General features: G+C 47.9%; 1 protein-coding gene and 1 pseudogene across 2 annotated transcripts in view; both read right to left on the reverse strand.

Moving 5' to 3' along the window:
* LOC140065392 (uncharacterized) overlaps positions 1-19,436 on the reverse strand; it is a 91,522-nt gene that overhangs the window by 67,117 nt on the left and 4,969 nt on the right. For both annotated transcript variants that reach the window (XM_072113000.1, XM_072113001.1), the window contains exons 4-7: positions 14,729-14,819; positions 13,818-14,236; positions 13,512-13,602; positions 10,429-13,292 (exon numbers count right to left, since the gene is read on the reverse strand). In XM_072113000.1, the coding sequence (XP_071969101.1) occupies positions 12,226-13,292; positions 13,512-13,602; positions 13,818-14,236; positions 14,729-14,819 (1,668 nt within the window). In that variant the 3' untranslated portion in view covers positions 10,429-12,225. Of the gene's footprint in view, positions 13,293-13,511; positions 13,603-13,817; positions 14,237-14,728; positions 14,820-19,436 lie in introns of those variants that run through there.
* LOC140065238 (uncharacterized) overlaps positions 1-19,436 on the reverse strand; it is a 160,437-nt pseudogene that overhangs the window by 33,235 nt on the left and 107,766 nt on the right.

A 19,436-nucleotide genomic window follows, 5' to 3' on the forward strand; every position in this document is an offset into this window, starting at 1 on the left:
TGACAACAACTTTGGACTCTGTACCTCGCCTCGGCTGCCACCGCCAGCAAGTCGCGCCTGTGAAGTGACCTGGTGGTATCCCGCTACAGCAGGTATAACCCGCTTTGTGGCGAGTTCTGGTGAAAACCAGATGTCACTTAGATCCTGCTCCCAGGTGTCTGGCCATGGATCCCGCCAAGGTTCCCCTGCCGGAACTGGTTGACCTCTCCACCATCGTGGCTCAGCAGTCCCAGCAGATTGCCGTGCAGGACAAGCAACTTTCCCATCTCACCGCCATCATGCAGCAGTTCCTGATCACCCAGCAGCATCCTGTTCCTACAGCACCATCTGTTACAGCAGCTACTCTGCCTTCTACTGAACCCCATGCAGTCCAAATATGACAGAGACGCCGAGTCTTGCAGGGGCTTCATCACCCAGTGCTCACTGCACATTGAGCTGAAGCCTCTGCAGTTCCCCACAGAGAGGTTTAAGGTGGCATTTGTGGTCAGTTTACTCTTGGATAGGAACGACCCGGTCATTGCCCACATGACCGCGTTCCTCACGGTTTTCTAAGATCGGTTTTCTAAGGTGTCCCACTTCATTCCTCTGCCTGGTCTACCTTCGTCTCCTCGTCTTGCTAGCCTGTTCCTTCCTCCATATCTTCCGGCTTCATGGACTTCCTGCACATTGTCTCAGACCATGGGGTCCAGTTTGTTTCCCATTTCCGGCAATCCCTGTGCGGTCAACTTCAAAGTGATGCTGGACTTCTCCTCTGCGTACCCTCCACAGTCCAATGGGCAAGTTGAGAGGGTTAATCAGACCCTGGGCTGCTGCTATCTCCACCTAACAGGACGACTGGTCCACTCTGCTGCCATGAGCAGAATCCCCCTACAACTCTCTGGACTCTGAGTCTGCTGGTGCAACTCCTTGCTTTGTTGTTTATGGACAATATCGACACCCACCTCTTCCTCCCACCGTGTCTGCTGATGTTCCTGCCATGGAAGAGTTAGTGAAGACCCGTCAATTTCTACTTCGGGCGTCCGCCCGCACCAAAACTCAGAGCTCCCTCCAGTTTTTTCTCCAGATGATAAAGTGTGGCTCTCCTACAGATATGTCTGGCTGAAGATTCCCAGCTATAAACGAGAGGTGCTGAAGTGCATCATGTGGCCTATAAGCTGCTCCTTCCTCCCACCCACAATGCGCATCCGGAACTCCTTCCACGTCTCTCTCCTGAAGCCAGTCATCCTGAACTGCTTCTCCCGACAAGTACCTCCTTTTGCTCCTGAGGCTGATGCCACCAATGTCTATGAGGTAAAAGAGGTCCTATATATGAAGTCGGTCAGTGGGAAGCGGTTCTTTCTCGCCGTCTGGAAGGGGTTCGGTCCAGAGGAGAGGTCTTGGGAGCCTGAGGACAACATCCTGGACCATGCCCTTCTGCAGAGGTTTCTTCAGACTACGAAGAGGGGGGGGGGCAAGGAGGGGGGGGGGGACTTCACGGATCCTCCTGCGACCCATGTCCCGGGTCGCAGGCGCACCCATGTGCCTCCCAGTGCCCTCTCAGAACAGCAGCAGGGTCACTTACCCCGCCACGCTCCAGTGGCGATCTCATCGCTCCAGCGCGCGCGTCCCCTCCTCTTAGGGCACGCACGTGCTGGGCACCTGAGATTTAAAGGGCCAGCACACCACTAATTGGTGCTGGCCACCTGACAATCTATAAATAGCCAACCTCTTGCCTAATGCCCCGCTGGATCAATGTGCCCTTATGCCATTGAGAAATTCCCTGACTATCTGTGTTTTAGCCGTTGTGACCTCCTGCTACGTTCCTGACTTCGATTCTTTGCCACCTGCCTTGATTTTCTGCTACATCCCCGACTCTGATCCTGTGCCGCCTGTCCTCACCTTCCACCTGACAACTACTCCGATTTTGGCTATTGACTCTGTACCTCGCCTTGGTCACCGCAAGCAAGTTTCGTCTGTGGAGCGACCTGGTGGTATCCCGCCACAGCAAGTCCAACCCACTTTGCGGCGGGTTCTGGTAAAAACCGTGTGCCACTTAGACTCTGCTCCCAGGTGTGGGCTTGCATCATTGCTTGCAGTGGTACAGTGGGTCCACTACCTCGACCCGGACAGTGATAGCTGTAAACAGCAAGAAAGAACTTGTCCGTGGAACCCAAGTAATAACACAATGGGGCATATTTTTCATACACTAACGCTCATGCGCCAGTGTATCATAAACCCGCCACTGCATGGGCAGGACCTGGCGTAGAAAAAGACGCAGCCGGCAACTTTTCACATATGGAAATTCAGGAGGACAGTAATGCCCACACCCGGCCGGCTAGGTTGTATATGTAGTATATATTCTGCCTGCCCCCTGTAGTATATCCAGCCCCTGTAGTATATAGACAGCCCTTGTAGTATATAGCCAGACAGCCCCTGTAGTATATAGCCAGACAGCCCCCTGTGGTATATAGCCAGACAGCCCCCTGTGGTATATAGCCAGACAGCCCCCTGTGATATATAGCCAGACAGCCCAGCCCCCTGTGGTATATAGCCAGGCAGCCCCCTATGGTAAATAGCCAGACAGCCCCCAGTTTGCCCAGCACATAAAAAAATAAACTTATATACTCACCCTCCAGTGGTCCCTGATGCTTGCCACGGCACCCCGATGCTCCCGTCATTGCGGCTCTTCCTCTTTCTAAGCGGAGGTGGGGTTTTTCAGCACATTCTTTGTGCTGAAAAACTCAGCTTATACACGAGTATATAGGGTATGTTATATGACACAGAGACTATATATGGGGATGGCATTTTACAGTAAGACAATTTTAAGAAGATTTCATAGCTTTTACAATATACATAAGTTTAAGAATAACATAATCCTCCACAGATCAGAGAATATGTCATGAAGTCTTATCTCCATCTACCTGATGATCCTGTGGGACATATTTCTCCTCTGAACAATCCTGTGGTAGAAGAAGAGGACTGGGACATCTCTCCGGTGATGTTCTCTTACTGGATCTACCTGTAGGAAACACATCCAGAGACTGAATCCCTTCTTTCCATACAGATAATGAAAGGACGTGTGGATTTAGTCCTGTCTATTACCTGCTGATGTGAGGGGCTGGTGGTCCTCCATCATGACGTCCATGACGTCCTTGAGTGAGGAAATTTTTCTGAAATTAAAATAATCAGAAACAGAGCCAAATCAGGAGGAACTCTGTACCACGGTTCAGCTTAAGTGCCAGTACTTGACAAAAGTGAAGCTATGGGCAAAGTCTCTTCTGCCAAACCAATAGCAGCTGCAGGACACCACTGATTTACCCCAATCACTGTTAGAGCCGCACCGGCACCCCTTCTGTAGTACCCCTTATGCATGTCTGTCGATATTGTGTCCATTTGTTACTGACATTATTGTATTTTGTACTGTAATTGTTTCACCTTATGTCTTGTAATGTGGTCTCGTTGCCCTTCATTGTCCTGTAAACGTTTGTTTGGAACTAAGGAACTAGTAACATGTAAGAACGCGCCTCTCGTAGTGTATGTATGTAACTGTAACATTACGTCTGTCCTGTGTGTAACAACTGCCACAACACTATGTACAAAACTATTTCCCCCCAAGGCATCAATAAGGTACTTTAGTATTTTATCTTATCACAATAACGTACAGTAATACAATTACTGTAATCATTTTACCAGATATTTAGAAGTGAGGGGTCACTGATAAATGTGCCCTGGTAATCCTGACAACACCGGTGACTACACATGTACCTCCACCTGCAGAGCTGTGCTCCAGATATATGTGAGAGGGGAAAGGACCTGTGATGGTGTCCCTGTGTGTGTGAGGAGTCCGGCTTAGGGGGTGGAGAAGCTATAGAACCTGTGATGATGTCATAGTCATGTGATCATCCCTATGTAAGGGAGGAGTCCAGCTTCGGAGAAGCTATAGGACCTGTGATGATGTCATAGTCATGTGATTAGTCACATGTGTGGGAGGAGTCAGGCTCCAGGACATGTTACTAGAGGCGGGGCTATCCCAGATCCTCATGTGAGGAGAAGTTCCGACCAGCGATTAGACTAAAGGAAGCTCCACGTGGTGTAATAACGGACACCAGTAGAACTATTGACTAAATATGTGCAATCTGTACTGTGTCAATTGCGTATAAACCCTGGTAAGTGCGGCTCCCACACCAGTAAACACTGTAAGTATACCACGCAAAAGACCCTAACTAGGTGCTGGTGTTATAGAGCCTTAATTACAATATTATATAAGTGTAAAAAATATATTTTATTGATATGCATTAAAAACATTTAAAAACATGCCATGCACCCATCAAAAGGATGGGAGCCACCAGATGCCCCTGATGCGGGCTAGCTGGTATACTCACTCCCCCCTGCAATCTATGTAAAGACAAATAGGGAGACCCACAGGAAATAACCAAAACATAGCATGGGTAACAAACAATACAAAATCACTTAAGCCATGTAACTTTACCCGATATGGTCAGATCAGACCCCTGACGAAGCCACAGTGAGGTGGCGATACGCGTGGGGCAGGAAGCCTCCCCCCCCCCCCTTCACTTCCCGCCGGATCTTTGAACTTTATGGTGAGAAGAGAAAACTTCCTGTTTCCTGCGCTTGTTCCTATCCCGTTCCTTGTTCCCGTTTCTGCTGATCTCCTGTTGCTGACCTCGGACCTGAACTTTGACCTCTGCATCTCTGCCACCAGCCCTGACAACCTGCCTGTTCCTGACTACGAGACTATCTCCTGAATTGGTACGTCGACATTGGCTGCCACCGTGGGCTGGTTGCACCTTTGGAGCGACCTGGTGGCACCCTGCTGCAGCAAGTCCATCCAGCTTTGCGATGGGCTCTGTTCAAGACCAAGTGCCACTTAAATTCCGGTCCCAGGTGTCGTCTAGTACCATCTACCGCGGTGGTCCAGGGGTTTCGCTGACCCCGAGTCCTGACACTGTCTTTTTAGAACTTGTTAACACAGTTGCCTGAAATCTGTTATTTGTGTGGTAATGCACCCATGGGTCCTGGGCTGCATGAATATTATAGCTCACACATGTCTGGAATCACTTCCTACATCTTGTACTTGAATTGAGCTTTTTGGAGAATGGGGGATGCGTCCTTTCTGCTTTTGTTTTCAATCTGCAGTTTCAGGACATTTGGAAAACCTTTAAAGGTCCTGAAATGGTTCTTATGTACATGTGTATTGAGAGCATGAAGAAAATGACAAGGCTTACATGGGTGAAGGTCCTTCTTAGTATAAAATTTGGTGGGTTGTTTGGCCATGGGCACCAGGCTACCGTCCAAATCACCTATATTTTAACCCACTACTGATGACATCCTGATATACTTGACTGATTTGAGATAGATGGAAAAAAAGCTTTATTACAGCTTTTTCTGCATACAAAAAAATAAAAATAAAACAGAACTGATGGTGATAAAACTCACAAAGAGCAGAGATATCTGCTGGAAGGAGCTAAACATCCTGTAGTCATCTCCCCAAACCATGAGAACCTCCAGACTGACTGATGCGTAAACCCTCCATAAGCGAGATGGGCTCTGATTTTTAACTTCTTGTTACATTCAGACTCGATATAAAAAATGAGACGGCTGGTGGCTTATCAACGCATCCTTGGTTTATATCACAACAATTCGTATAAGGTATGGATAGAACTGGAGACTATACTTGCCCCAAGCCTTCTGCAATCCCTTCTTAAAACACGAACACCACCTTTCAAAGCTCCCTTATGTCATGGAGCAGACCCTAAAGACTTTATGAAAGCTACCTGAGCCTTACCAACTCTTCCCAGCGGAGAGCTGGAGATGTAAGCAAGCCCCCAGTACAATGTTACATATTTGGTGGGAGTGTTACCCATTACAAGCATACTGGCGTCAAGCCATAATGACCCGCCACCCTTGCTTTTATCCATAATATCTCGCTTAATACCTTCAGTCAGATGCTCTCTCATGGGCTTTATCTTAATTGTGGTGCGTGTCCTAATCCCCAGGTTATGGAAAACTTACTATGGACATCCTCCGAAAGATATATTATCACTCCAAAGAATGGAGGAGCTTATGGCATACAAACATGCTACGTTAGTAAAACTCCATACTTGGGATCCGTGGATGGCTTTTCACCGACCCCCTGAGTTCACTTGAGCTAGTTATCTCTTCCGCTAATCGATCTATCAATTATACCTGAACTACTTCTACAGGTTCTTTGTCTTTTGGTACCCGCTCCCTCTCTTTCCATTGCCCCCCTTGTCTTAAAGTAGATATGTTTTCTTGTATTGTTTCCGTTTTTTTTTTGTTGTTCATATACACTCACTGGCCACTTTATTAGGTACACCATGCTAGTAACGGGTTGGACCCCCTTTTGCCTTCAGAACTGCCTCAATTCTTCGTGGCATAGATTCAACAAGGTGCTGGAAGCATTCCTCAGAGATTTTGGTCCATATTGACGTGATGGCATCACACATTTGCCGCAGATTTGTCGGCTGCACATCCATGATGCAAATCTCCCGTTCCACCACATCCCAAAGATGCTCTATTGGATTGAGATCTGGTGACTGTGGAGGCCATTTGAGTACAGTGAACTCATTGTCATGTTCAAGAAACTATTATGAGATGATTCCAGCTTTATGACATGGCACATTATCCTGCTGAAAGTAGGCATCAGATGTTGGGCACATTGTGGTCATGGGATGACATGGTCAGCAACAATACTCAGGTAGGCTGTGGCGTTGCAACGATGCTCAATTGGTACCAAGGGGCCCAAAGAGTGCCAAGAAAATATTCCCAACACCATGACACCACCAGCCTGAACCGTTGATACAAGGCAGGATGGATCCATTCTTTCATGTTGTTGACGCCAAATTCTTACCCTACCATCCGAATGTCGCTGCAGAAATCGAGACTCATCAGACCAGGCAACGTTTTTCCAATCTTCTACTGTCCAATTTCGATGAGCTTGTGCAAATTGTAGCCTCAGTTTCCTGTTCTTAGCTGAAAGGAGTGGCACCCAGTGTGGTCTTCTGCTGCTGTAGCCCATCTGCCTCAAAGTTCGACGTACTGTGCCTTCAGAGATGCCTACCTTGGTTGTAATGGGTGGCGATTTGAGTCACTGTTGCCTTTCTATCAGCTCGAACCAGTCTGCCCATTCTCCTCTGGCATCAACAAGGCATTTCCGCCCACAGAAATGCCGCTCACTGGATGTTTTTTCTTTTTCGGACCATTCTCTGTAAACCCTAGAGATGGTTGTGCGTGAAAATCCCAGTAGATCAGCAGTTTCTGAAATACTCAGACAAGCCCTTCTGGCACCAACAACCATGCCACGTTCAAAGGCACTCAAATCACCTTTCTTCCCCATACTGATGCTCGGTTTGAACTGCAGGAGATTGTCCTGACCATGTCTACATGCCTAAATGCACTTAGTTGCCGCCATGTGATTGGCTGATTAGAAATTAAGTGTTAACGAGCAGTTGGACAGGTGTACCTAATAAAGTGGCCGGACATATTAATATGAATAGATCTATGGAAACACTGTGTAAACAACACTTAACTGATAGTACCTCATTGGCTGGTTATGTATCTACAGATGCTTATGGTAAAAATTTTGATTGACCTTGATTCCACCTTTCCTTCCTCAGGAGGATAACTGTTGCTTGTCTATTAGTGTCAGGATTTGGGATGAGTGGATCCACTGGACCACTGTGGGAGGTGGTACTAGCCGATACCTGGGACCGGAGTCTAAGTGGCACCTGGTTTGCACCAGAGCCCGCCGCAAAGCGGGATGGTCTTGCTGTGGCAGGGTACCACCAGGTCGTTCCACAGGTGCGACTAGCCCGAGGTACCTTAACGGAAGGCAATCTCGTGGTCGGATTCAGGCACAAGTTCAGGGCAGGCGGCTGGAGAAGTCCATGGAGTTGGTAGATGTGACGGACATCTTTGAAAAATGGTCAGTCACCACCCAGATGACAGTTTTGCCTGATGAAGCCGGCAGGTCTGTGATGAAGTCCATGGCCACATGAGTCCACGAACAGCTGTGTACCGGCAATGGCAGAAAAAGACCAGCAGGCTTGAGACGTGACGGCTTATTCTGGACACAGGAAGCACAGGAATCCACAAAGTCCCGAACATCCTTGGCCAGATCTTGCTACCAGTAGAATCGGGAAATGAGGACGTTAAAGCGCTGCACCCCAGGATGCCCAGCCACACTTGAGCAATGTCCCCAAGTCAGAATCTTCCTCCCTAAAGCAGGTCGTACATAGGTCTAAGTGAGCACCACAATAGGAGACACCAGAGAGGAGAAGTGTGGGATGAACTCCCGGTAGTAATTCATGAAGCCCAGAAACCGCTGTATAGAGCGCAGGCCACTGAAGAACCGCAGGTAGCTTGGCAGGATCCATCCGGAGACCTCTGTCGGAGATGATATAGCCGAGAAATGGAAGACTCTTCTCAAGTTTGGCGTAAAGGCAATTGGCCCTTAAACGACTGAGGGCTTGCCGTATGTGGGTCTCAAGATCCGGAGAGAATACCAGAATGTCGTCCAAATAGACCACTACACAGACATAAAGCAAGTCTCTAAAGATGTCATTAACAAATTCCTGGAAGACGGCAGGTGCGTTACAGAGTCCAAACGGCATCAACAGGTACTCAAAGTGTCCATCATGGGTATTAAAAGCAGTCTTCCACTTGTCTCCCTGGTGGATACGAATGAGGTTGTAGGACCCATGAAGATCCAATTTGGAGAAGATCTTGGCTCCATGAAGACGGTCAAACAGCTCTGTAATAAATGGCAACGGATAGCGGTTCTTAACTGTGACCTTGTTAATGCATGGACGGAGTGACCCGTCCTTTTTGGTCACAAAGAAAAAGCTTGCACCAGCCGGAGAAGAGGACTTACGTATTAATCCCCTCTGCAGGCTTACTTTGATATAGTCCAACATGGCTGAGGTTTCTGGTACTGAGAGTGGGTACACAGGGCCCCTTGGAGGGGACGTATCCTGCAGAAGCTTTGCTTACACCTAGGGACACTTCTCCCAAGAACCCTAGGTGCTGGTGTTTCCCAGACGCTGGGGATGGATAGGGCAAGACCCAAGAAAGTTTCCCTGACGTCTTCTGATATGCTCCTGGGAAGAGAGTCTGGCTCCGTCCACCTCTATATGCTCCTCTGCAGATGGTACGATCGGAGGCTGGAGCGGCCTTTGGAAAGCAGGAGCTAGGCGAGGAAGGCGTTGTGGGCGGGCTTGGGGTTGCTTCAGGCATAACTCTTCGGCACGCTCCCTAAACCGCATGTCAATCTGGGTTCCCCTGGCGCAGATTCAGCAGCGTAGTCTCAGCCGGGGAGGCTCGTACAGGTTCTTTAAACACGGCCCGGAGCTCTGCCAGAGATGTTGTAAGAGTAGCCATGACCAGGCCAGGCCTTTCCCGGAAAGGAGACTGATGATGAATGCCACCTTGTATCACTCTGTGACAAATTGAGACGGCATGAGTTCTATGTGCAGGGAGCACTGGGTTACAAAGCCTGGGATCTCCATCATATTTGTTGGGCATAGACAGCCGTAGCCTAGGTTCAGCGGCAGGGAGACAGGCTGGGGTAGCAGCAGCTGCGGGAGCAGTCTAAGGAACCTGTTGCTGATGTTGAGCGGCTAGCAGCTGTTGCAGCATGGCGGTGACCTGTCCCAGCTGTTCGCGTTGAGCGTCAATCTGCCGGGATTGCTGGACCACGATGGTGGCAAGATCAGGCCGACCGGGAAGCGGAACCTCAGCAGGATCCATGGCCGGATCTTACTGTCAGGATTCGGGATGAGTGGATCCTCTGGACCACTGCGGGAGGTGGTACTAGCCGACACCTGGGACAGGAATCTAAGTGGCACCTGGTCTTCACCAGAGCCGGCCGCAAAGCAAGATGGTCATGCTGAGGCAGGGTACCACCAGGTGGTTCCACCGGTGCGACTAGCCGTGATGGCAGCCGAGGTTGAGGTACCTTAACGGAAGACAGTCTCATGGTCGGGTCCAGGAACAAGGTCAGGGCAGGCGGCAGAGATGCAAGGTCATGTCCAATCTGGGGTCAGCAACGGGAGTTCCAGGGAGAAGGGAAAGGGAACACAGGCACATGGGACACAGGAATTCAGGAACACAGCAACACGAAGGAACTCTGGTAACACAGGAAGACTGAGGGACTCTGGTAACACAAGAACACGGCAACACAGGAACACACTGGAGCGCAGGAATACTCAGGAATGTCGCAAAATCTTTTGAAGCTGGCGCGCACGCCTCTAGGACTCGAGTACGCTCACGCATCCAAAAGGCAGAAATTTCTACCTCGGGGTCGAAATAAAAAACTGTCTGGTTCCTCTGGACTTTATTACTGATCTGCTAATATAATCCAGAAGTTCTAGTGCTTGGGTGGCAGATGATAAGTTCTCTATGATGGCCTAATTGTATTTTTATTATCATTTTTCAAAAAAGACATAACAAGAATTATCAAGAACGTCCTCGAGTAGAAAAGAACAATAAAACAAACAAAAACAACAGACAGAGGGACGCCATTTATACTTAACAATAACAACAAATAACATTTTGGTAGTGGACCTGGAGAGTAGGTCCATTCGAGATGGAAGGGACTTGCCTTTTCCAGAATTGCGCTATCAAACACCTCGCAGAGTAAACTCGGTTTAGTAGCTGTCTTGGCCATGGGCAGAGGGGAGACTTTCAACAGGTAAAAAAAAAGGAGAGAGTGAAATATCCACCGCATGGAGGTGAATCTTCACCTGTTGCCAAAAAGGTTATATGAATGGACATGTCCAGAAGATGTGTTGGAGAGTCCCCCCAACTGAGCCACATCGCCAGCAATTGTCCGCATGTCCGGGAATAATCTATGAAGCAAGAATGGAGTATGATACCGTTGCGACATTAGCTTGTACTGGTTCATAAGGAGGTTTTAGCCGCCCTCACCAAATCAGTTGCCATGTTTCTTGTGATATAGGTCCCCCCACTATGCCCTCCCACTTGGCCATGTATGGGTGTGCGATAGGTTCATCTGAGTTTGGGTGCAATAGTATCATGTAGATATCTGATATAAGGCTGGAGGTGTGGGTAGCGGTACTGAGACTGTCTCGGTACTATCCAAAGATTGCAGTAAGTGTCTAATGTGTATGTAATAGAGATTGGCCGAGGGCGGAAGGTGAAAATTCTCCTGTAAGACAAGATCTTCCTATCTCGGTAGGATAAAATGTCTGCAAACCTGAATAATCCCTTCTCATGCCAGGGTTTGATTTCCTGCCTGCTGCATAGAGGGAGTGTGTAAGAAAGACTGCACAGGAGAACACTGAGATACCAGTGGAAACCTGTTCAAACAGGCCTTCCATAATTTTATCGTGAATGAATAGGGCCTAGCTGAGAGCTGGGTAACGCGGGTGCCTCTTTAGGACAGAGATAGGAGTTAGGGGGAAAAGGGGCCAACCATCCATTTAGAAAATGCCAGCGGGGTGGACCATGTCAGAATACGCCGCCAGTGTGTCGCCCAGTAATACCTGGTTATATCCGGCACCGATAAACCCCCCATGGATTTGTGAGAGATCAAAACAGTCCTAGAGATCCCGTGTCTCTTCTTCACCCATATAAAGTGTAATAGCGCCCAGTGACACTGATACTGGTAACGCCTCGAAAAGATAAAGCAGCTTAGGCAGGATAGTAATTTTTACCGCCGCTATCCTGCCAAAAAGGGAAAGGGGAAGGCTGTTCCAGCTAATAGCGCTCTTTAAGCTGTTAGATTTCAAGTTGAACTTCTCTTTATTCTATCATCCTCAGACTACAGGACAAACTGCATTTTTGGCAGCCTGTGCTCCATGTAGTGTCACTTTTGCACTGCTATCAATCCTGAGATGCCTCAGCAGGAAATGTGGAAAAGCCTCAGCACTACATCAGAAACACAGTCAGGGCCAAGTCCATCTCTAGTGTTAAGGTGTATAATGAAGTTATTTCTGATTTCTTCAGCCACTATAAAGAGAGACCAAGCTGTCTGTTTCATCATTATCATTTCTTTAAAGATGGGGCAGCGACAATTTATATTTTATAAGTAAATGTCTGGTAACTAGTAACAAATTCTTAGATCTTAAAATTAAATATAGATATGACTTGGAATCATCCGTTTTTTAACGTGTTCCTCTTAGTACGTCACACAATCTAAGGCTAAAACATCTGCGATCTGTTGCCAAAACATTTCCCCCCGATTTATAACGTGAATTCTGCTTTACCACTGTGTACGCGCGTTTGATGGTTAACAAGATCCGGTTTCTGAGAAAAACAATCTAAACATGAAAATGGCTTCTCCCCTGTGTGACTTCTCAGATGTCTAACAAGACCTGATTTCTGGGCAAAACATTTCCCACATTCTGTGCATGAAAATGGCTTCTCCCCTGTGTGAGTTCTCTGATGTATAACAAGACTATCAATGCAGGAAAAACATTTTACACATTCTGAACATGAAAATGGTTTCTCTCCCGTGTGAGTTCTTTGATGTCTAACAAGATTTTCAATGTAGGAGAAACATTTTCCACATTCTGAACATGAATACGGCTTCTCCCCTGTGTGAATTCTCTGATGGCTAACAAGATTTCTCATGGTTGGAAAACATTTCCCACATTCTGTACATGAAAATGGCTTTTCACCTGTGTGAATTCTCTGATGTCTAACAAAATTTCCGAAGTGTAGAAAACATTTCCCACATTGCGAACATGAAAATGGCTTTTCCCCTGTGTGAATTCTCAGATGTTTGTTAAGATGTGATTTCTGCCTAAAACCTTTTCCACATTCTGAACATGAAAATGGTTTTTCTCCTGTGTGGTTCATTTGATGAATAAGGAGCTCATTATTTCGAGTAAAACATTTCCCACATTCTGAACATGAATACGGCTTCTCCCCGGTGTGAATGATCTCATGTCTAGCAAGATCTGATTTGTGGTAAAAACCTTTTCCACATTCTGAACATGAAAATCGCTTCTCCCCCGTGTGAACTCTCTGATGTTTACTAAGATTTGATTTTAGGGTAAAACTTTTCCCACATTCTGAACATATAAATAGCAGTTTCCCTGTATGACTTATGATAACGTTCTTTGCAGTTCCTGATGATTCTGTAGATGGAACCAATTTATTAGGATCAGGCAATGGATTGGTCCTGTGAATGTCTGAGGATTCATCTGGGATGTTGTCCTGCTCTTCGGATGTATCTTCTGTCATATAAGGTTCCTCTGCTTCAGATTCTGATATCATATGTTCCTCTGAGCTCTTGGTACAGTCATCTGCAAAAAATGAACATTGGCTGTGAGAAAACTCTTTCCTGCTTACCATAAGGTTCTGTATTATTACTGATGTAACATCTCAGTCTCCTCCTCCGAGGTCCTGGTGAGCAGTATTCCTGACCCTCATAGCTCCCACCTTCCAGCTTTTCTTAGTCTATGTCTCCATGTTCTGTATTGTGTTATCACTCGTTTCTGCTTTATCTAGTGGTTACTACTCACCTGGGCAGTTACCTGTAGGAATCTCCTCCTTACATCGCTCATCGCCCCTCACATATGTCTCTGGAGCAGGAATATTCTTCACGTCTTCATCCTGATACAAGAAAAAGGATGAAAAATTGGAAAAGTCACCAGACAATGAAGAAGGTTCTTTTTAACCCCCAACTTGGACACTATAAAATCTGTCCTCCACTCGGAGCAAATTAATCTTTGACCCGGTGTACCCTTTTACTAAATGGCTTGAGAGGCCTAAGAATTTTACTAAGGATTGCTCCACCAGATCTATAAAGGGAAACATCCAAAACTTACTATAGCAGTTTGTCCAGAAGATGAATACGGCTTCTCTCCTGTGTAAATGCTCTGATGTCTGGCAAGATATGATTTCTGAAACTGATTTTTTTTCCCACATTCTGAACATGAAAATGGCTTCTCCCCCGAGAGTATTCTTTGAGGTCTTAAAATATTTATTTTCCCTGTATAACTTTTCCCACATTCTGAACATATAAATAGCAGTTCCTCTGTATGACTTATGATAATGTTCTTTGCAGTTCCTGATGATTCTGTAGATGGAACCAATTTAATAGGATCAGGCGATGGATTGGTCCTGTGAATGTCTGAGGATTCATCTGGGATGTTGTCCTGCTCTTCGGATGTATCTACTGTCATATAAGGTTCCTCTGCTTCAGATTCTGATATCATATGTTCCTCTGAGCTCTTCGTACAGTCATCTGCAAAAAATGAACATTGGCTGTGAGAAAACTCTTTCCTGCTTACCATAAGGTTCTGTATTATTACTGATGTAACATCACTGCCTCTTCCTCCGAGGTCCTGGTGAGCAGTATTCCTGACCCTCATAGCTCCCACCTTCTAGCTTTTCTTAGTCTATGGGGCATATTTATCAGGACCTCTGCGCCACACCAGTGGTGCAGAGGCCCTGAAATAATCGCAAATGCTAGTTTATTGCTAGCTTTTGCGATTATTTGCCCCGATCTGCCACCTTCAAGCCAGTGGGGCGTGAAGTGGGGCTAGGTGCGGCCGGCCGAGCTGAGGGCGGCGCGGGGCGTTACAGTCCCCGCGCCTGCACACTTGCTGCTGCCGGCGACTTTTCAGACGTGAAAAAGACGCCCCGATACATCAAGAGGCGGAATATGCCCCATATGTCTCCATGTTCTGTATTGTGTTATCACTCGTCTCTGCTTTATCTAGTGGTTACTACTCACCTGGACAGTTACCTGTAGGAATCTTCTCCTTAGATCGCTTATCGCTCCTCACATATGTCTCTGGAGCAGTAATATTCTTCACATCTTCATCCTGATACAAAAAAAAAAAAGAGTGAAAAATTGGTCACCAGACAATGAAAAAGGTTCTTTTAAACCCCCAACTTGGAAACTATAAAATCTGTCCTCCACGCAGATGAATCTTCGACCCTGTGTACCCCTTTACTAAATGGATTGAGAGGCCTAAGAATTTTACTAGGGATTGCTCCACCAGATCTATAAAGGGAAACATCCAAAACTTACTATAGCAGTTTGCCCTCCCTAACCGGTTGTGCATGAAACCAAGACTTTTTTTCATACAGGTTTCAATTTCAAAACAAAAACTAAGAATAAAGAAAACTTGTCATTTGGAGTGCAAAGAGAATGTCACGGGTGCTCCTGCAACCCATGTCCCAGGTTGCAGGCACACCAAAGTGCCCCCTCACGCCAGCAGTAGGTTCACTTACCTCGCCGTGCTCCAGCGATGGTCTTCTCACTGCAGCGTGCGCGCCCGCCTCCTAGAGCTCATCTGAAATTTAAAGGGCGAGTGCACCACTAATAGACGTTCTGATCTATAATTAGGCAACCTCTTCCCTTATGCTCCGCTGGATCTGTGACTGTCTGTGCAGTACCCGTTGTGAACTCCTAGTATGTTCCTGACATTGATTCTCCGATCCTGTTTTGCCTGTCCTGACCTTCCGCCCGACAACAACTGTTGACTCTGTACCTCGCCTTGGCTGCCACCGCTAGCAAGCCACGCCTGTGAAGTGACCTGGTAGTATCCCGCCGCAGCAAGTATAACCTGCTTTGTAGCTGGTTCTGGTAGAAAACAGGTGTCACTTAGATCCTGCTCCCAGGTGTCGGCTAGCGACATCGCTCGCAGGGTCTACTACCCCGACCCTGACAGTAAGATCCGGCCATGGATCCCACAAAGGTTCCCCTGCCATAACTGGTTGACCTCACCACCATCGTGGCTCAGCAGTCCCAGCAGATTGCCATGCAGGACAAGCAACTTTCCCATCTCACCGCCATCATGCAACAGTTCCTGATCACCCAGCAGAATCCTGTTCCTATGGCACCATCTGTTACAGCAGCTGCTCTGCCGCCTACTGAACTCCATCCAGTCCAAATAGGACAGAGACTCCAAGTCGTGCAGTGGCTTCATCACCCAGTGCTCACTGCACATTCAGCTGATGCCTCCGCAGTTCCCCACAGAGAGGTTTAAGGTGGCATTTGTGGCCAGTCTACTCTCCGGGAAAGCACTGGCATGGGCCACCCATGGGATAGGAACGACCTGGTCATTGCCAACATCACCGCGTTCCTCACGGAATTCCGGGCCGTCTTTGAGGAACCAGCCCAGGCATCTTCTGCGGAGACCACCTTTTTGAAGGATGACTTGCAGAAGGGGTTTATACGCGAGTCCTCTTCTCCTGCAGATGCAGGGTTCTTTTTTGTGGCCAAAAAGGCTGGCTCATTCAGTCCATGCATAGACTATTGTGGCCTTAACAAAATTACAGTGAAGAGTCGCTACCCATTGCTTTTGATCACAGAACTTTACGACTGCCTATGTGCAGCCAAGGGGTTTACCAGACTAGACCAACATGACGCATATAACCTCATCCATATCTGCGAAGGCGATGAGTGGAAGACTGCCTTCAATACTCCTAATGGCCACTTTTGCTATATACTGTGTTGTGGTCTACCTGAACTATATGCTGGTGTTCTCTGCAGACCTCGAGTCCCATCAGATTCAGGTAAGACAAGTTCTCAGGCGCCTAAGCGCCAAACTCGAGAAGTGTCAGTTTCATCAGAAGAGTCTTCCATTCCTCGGTTACCTCATCTCTGACAAAGGACTACAGATGGATCCTATCAAGTTATCTGCGGTGCTTCAGTGGCCTTGCCTAGTAGGACTTTGTGCTATCCAGAGATTCCTGGGCTTCGCTAATTACTATCGGCAGTTCATTCCGCATTCCTCTTCCCTCGTGTCTCCCATTGTGGCACTGACAAAGAGAAACGCCAATCCTAAGCTGTGGCCTCCGGCAGCGGAAGAAGCTTTCTCCAAGCTGAACTCTGCCTTTGCCTCTGCTCTTGTTCTCAAACAGCCCGATACTGAGAAACCGTTCCTGCTCAAGGTTCGCGCCTCCTCGGTTGGTGCTGGAGCTGTTCTCACCCAGAAATGGCCCAAAGGTTTAAACCTCATGTGTGGCTTCTTCTCTAAGACCTGCCGAGAGGAACTACTTAAAACTTTCTTTGGAAGAGTGGCATGATCTTCTGGAGGGAGCTCTTCATCCAGTCAGTATCTATACTGATCACAAAAACCTCCTGCACCTCCAGACAGCTTAGTGTCTCAATTCACGACAGGCTCGCTGGTCCCTCTTTTTCTCCCGTTTCAAATTTTTTGATACATTTCCGTCCTGCAGAGAGGAATGTTAAGGCCGATGCCCTCTCCCGTGCCACTGACGTAATTGGGGAAGAACCCGTTCCTAGACACATTTTTCCTCCTGAACGTTGTTTGTTGTCGCTCCTGTGGACCTACGGCAGCTTCCTCCTGGCAAGACCTATGTCCGATCCGCTCTTGGGAGGAGGATATTAACTTGGGGACATTGCTCTAGTGTGACTGGGCACCCTGGTGTGAAGAGATCTGTCTCTCTCATATCTCGTTTCTAAGGGTGGCAAGATCTGGTCAAGGACGTTCGAGATTTTGCGAGTTCCTTCACTTTATGTGCCCCTAAAAAGTCGTCACTTATCAAGCCAGCAGGTCTGCTCCTGCTGTTGCTGATACCCAGTTGCCCGTGGACTCACATAGCCATGTACTTTATTATGGATCTCACATCTTCTTCCAGTAATACAATCATTTGGGTGGCAAGAGATCGGTTTTTCTAAGGTGTCCTACTTCATTCCTCTGCCTGGTCTACCTTCGTCTTGCTAGCCTGTTCCTTCCTCCATATCTTCCGGCTTCATGGACTTCCCCTGCACATTGTCTCAGACCATGGCGTCCAGTTTGTTTCCCATTTCTCGCAATCCCTGTGTGGTCAACTTCAAAGTGATGCTGGACTTCTCTGTGTACCCTCCACGGTCCAATGGGCAAGTTGAGAGGGTTAATCAGACCCCGGGCTGATGCTATCTCCACCTGACAGGACGACTGGTCCACTCTGCTGCCATGGGCAGAATTCCCCTACAACTCTCTGGACTCTGAGTCTGCCGGTGCCACTCCTTTCTTTGTTGTTTTTGGACGACATCCACGCCCACCTTTTCCTCTCTCCGTGTCTGCTGATGTTCCTACCATGGAAGAGATGGTAGAAGACCCGTCACACCAGCAGCAGGTTCACATACCCCGCTGTGCTCAAGTGGCGGTCTCCTCGCTCCAGCGCGGGCGTCCCCTCCTCTGAGGACGTGCACGTGCCCGGCGTCTGAGATTTAAAGGGCCAGCGCACCACTAATTGCCGCTGGCCACCTGACAATCTATAAATAGCCAACCTCTTCCCTCATGCCCGCCGGATCTTTGTGCCCTTATGCCATTGAGAAAGCGTTCCCTGATTATCTGTGTTTTAGCCGTTGTGACCTCTGACTTCAATTTGCCACCTGTCCTCACCTTCCGCCTGACAAGTACTCCGATTTTGCCTGTTGACTCTGTACCTCTCCTTGGTCACAGCAAGTTTCGTCTGTGGAGCGACCTGGTGGTATCCTGCCGCAGCAAGTCCAACCCACTTTGCAACTGGCTCTGGTAAAAACCGTGTGCCACATAGACTCCGCTCCCAGGTGTCGGCTTGTATCATTGCTTGTAGTGGTACAGTGGGTCCACTACCTCGACCCTGACAGTGAAAGCTGTAAACAGCAAGAAAGAAGTTAACCGAGGCACCCAAGTAAGATCACAATGGGGCATATTTATCATACAATGGTGCTCGTGCGCCAGTGTATGATAACCCCGCCGCTGCATAGTCGCAGCGCGGTACATCAAAAGGCAGAAGCCTCTTTATGTATCGGGGCAGCCAGCTGCATAGTATATATTCCACACTAGGCAGAAAAGTCGCCAACAGCAGTGAGTGTGCCAGCGTGAGGACAGTAATGCCCCGCGTCGCCCCACACCCGGCCGGCCACGCCCCACTCACGCCCCTTCATACCCCACTGGCGTGAAGATGGCGGAGAGGGCAAAATAATTACAAGTGGTAGCAATAAGCTAGTGAAACACCCCTGCCGATGCAAGGCAGAGGGCTTGTTGCGAATACGTCCCTTGCAACCTGTGTGGAGTCTGATCAACCCCACAGCAGGTCACTGCACAACACGGGGAACACTGCAGCGGTAGATTCTGCCTGGGAAGGCAGGAGTTAATTGTTTAATGTGATGTCTTTCCATCAGCCAATCACACCTGTTCTCATATTGTATTGTAAGCTGGGATGCAATTGGAGGAGTAACCACCACCTGGCCAGTGGGAGTAATAAAACCCCTGGTCAGGAAAGTTCTAGAGGTTAGTCTATTCCAGTCAGTGCAGTCAGACAGAATAGTCAGACAGAGCAGTGAGACAGTATAGCTCTGAGGAGTTAGAATAAAGGGGTATCATCCTACCTTCTAGGGTGATATCTAAAGTAACCCAGGACAAGCTGAAGCATCCTACTAGGACACAGCTATCTCCCAGCCTGACCTTGCATCCAGGCTGGTGATCAAAGTGCATCCC

This window comes from Engystomops pustulosus, chromosome 6 (genome assembly GCF_040894005.1).
Source record: "Engystomops pustulosus chromosome 6, aEngPut4.maternal, whole genome shotgun sequence".
Taxonomy (NCBI): Eukaryota; Metazoa; Chordata; class Amphibia; order Anura; family Leptodactylidae; genus Engystomops; species Engystomops pustulosus.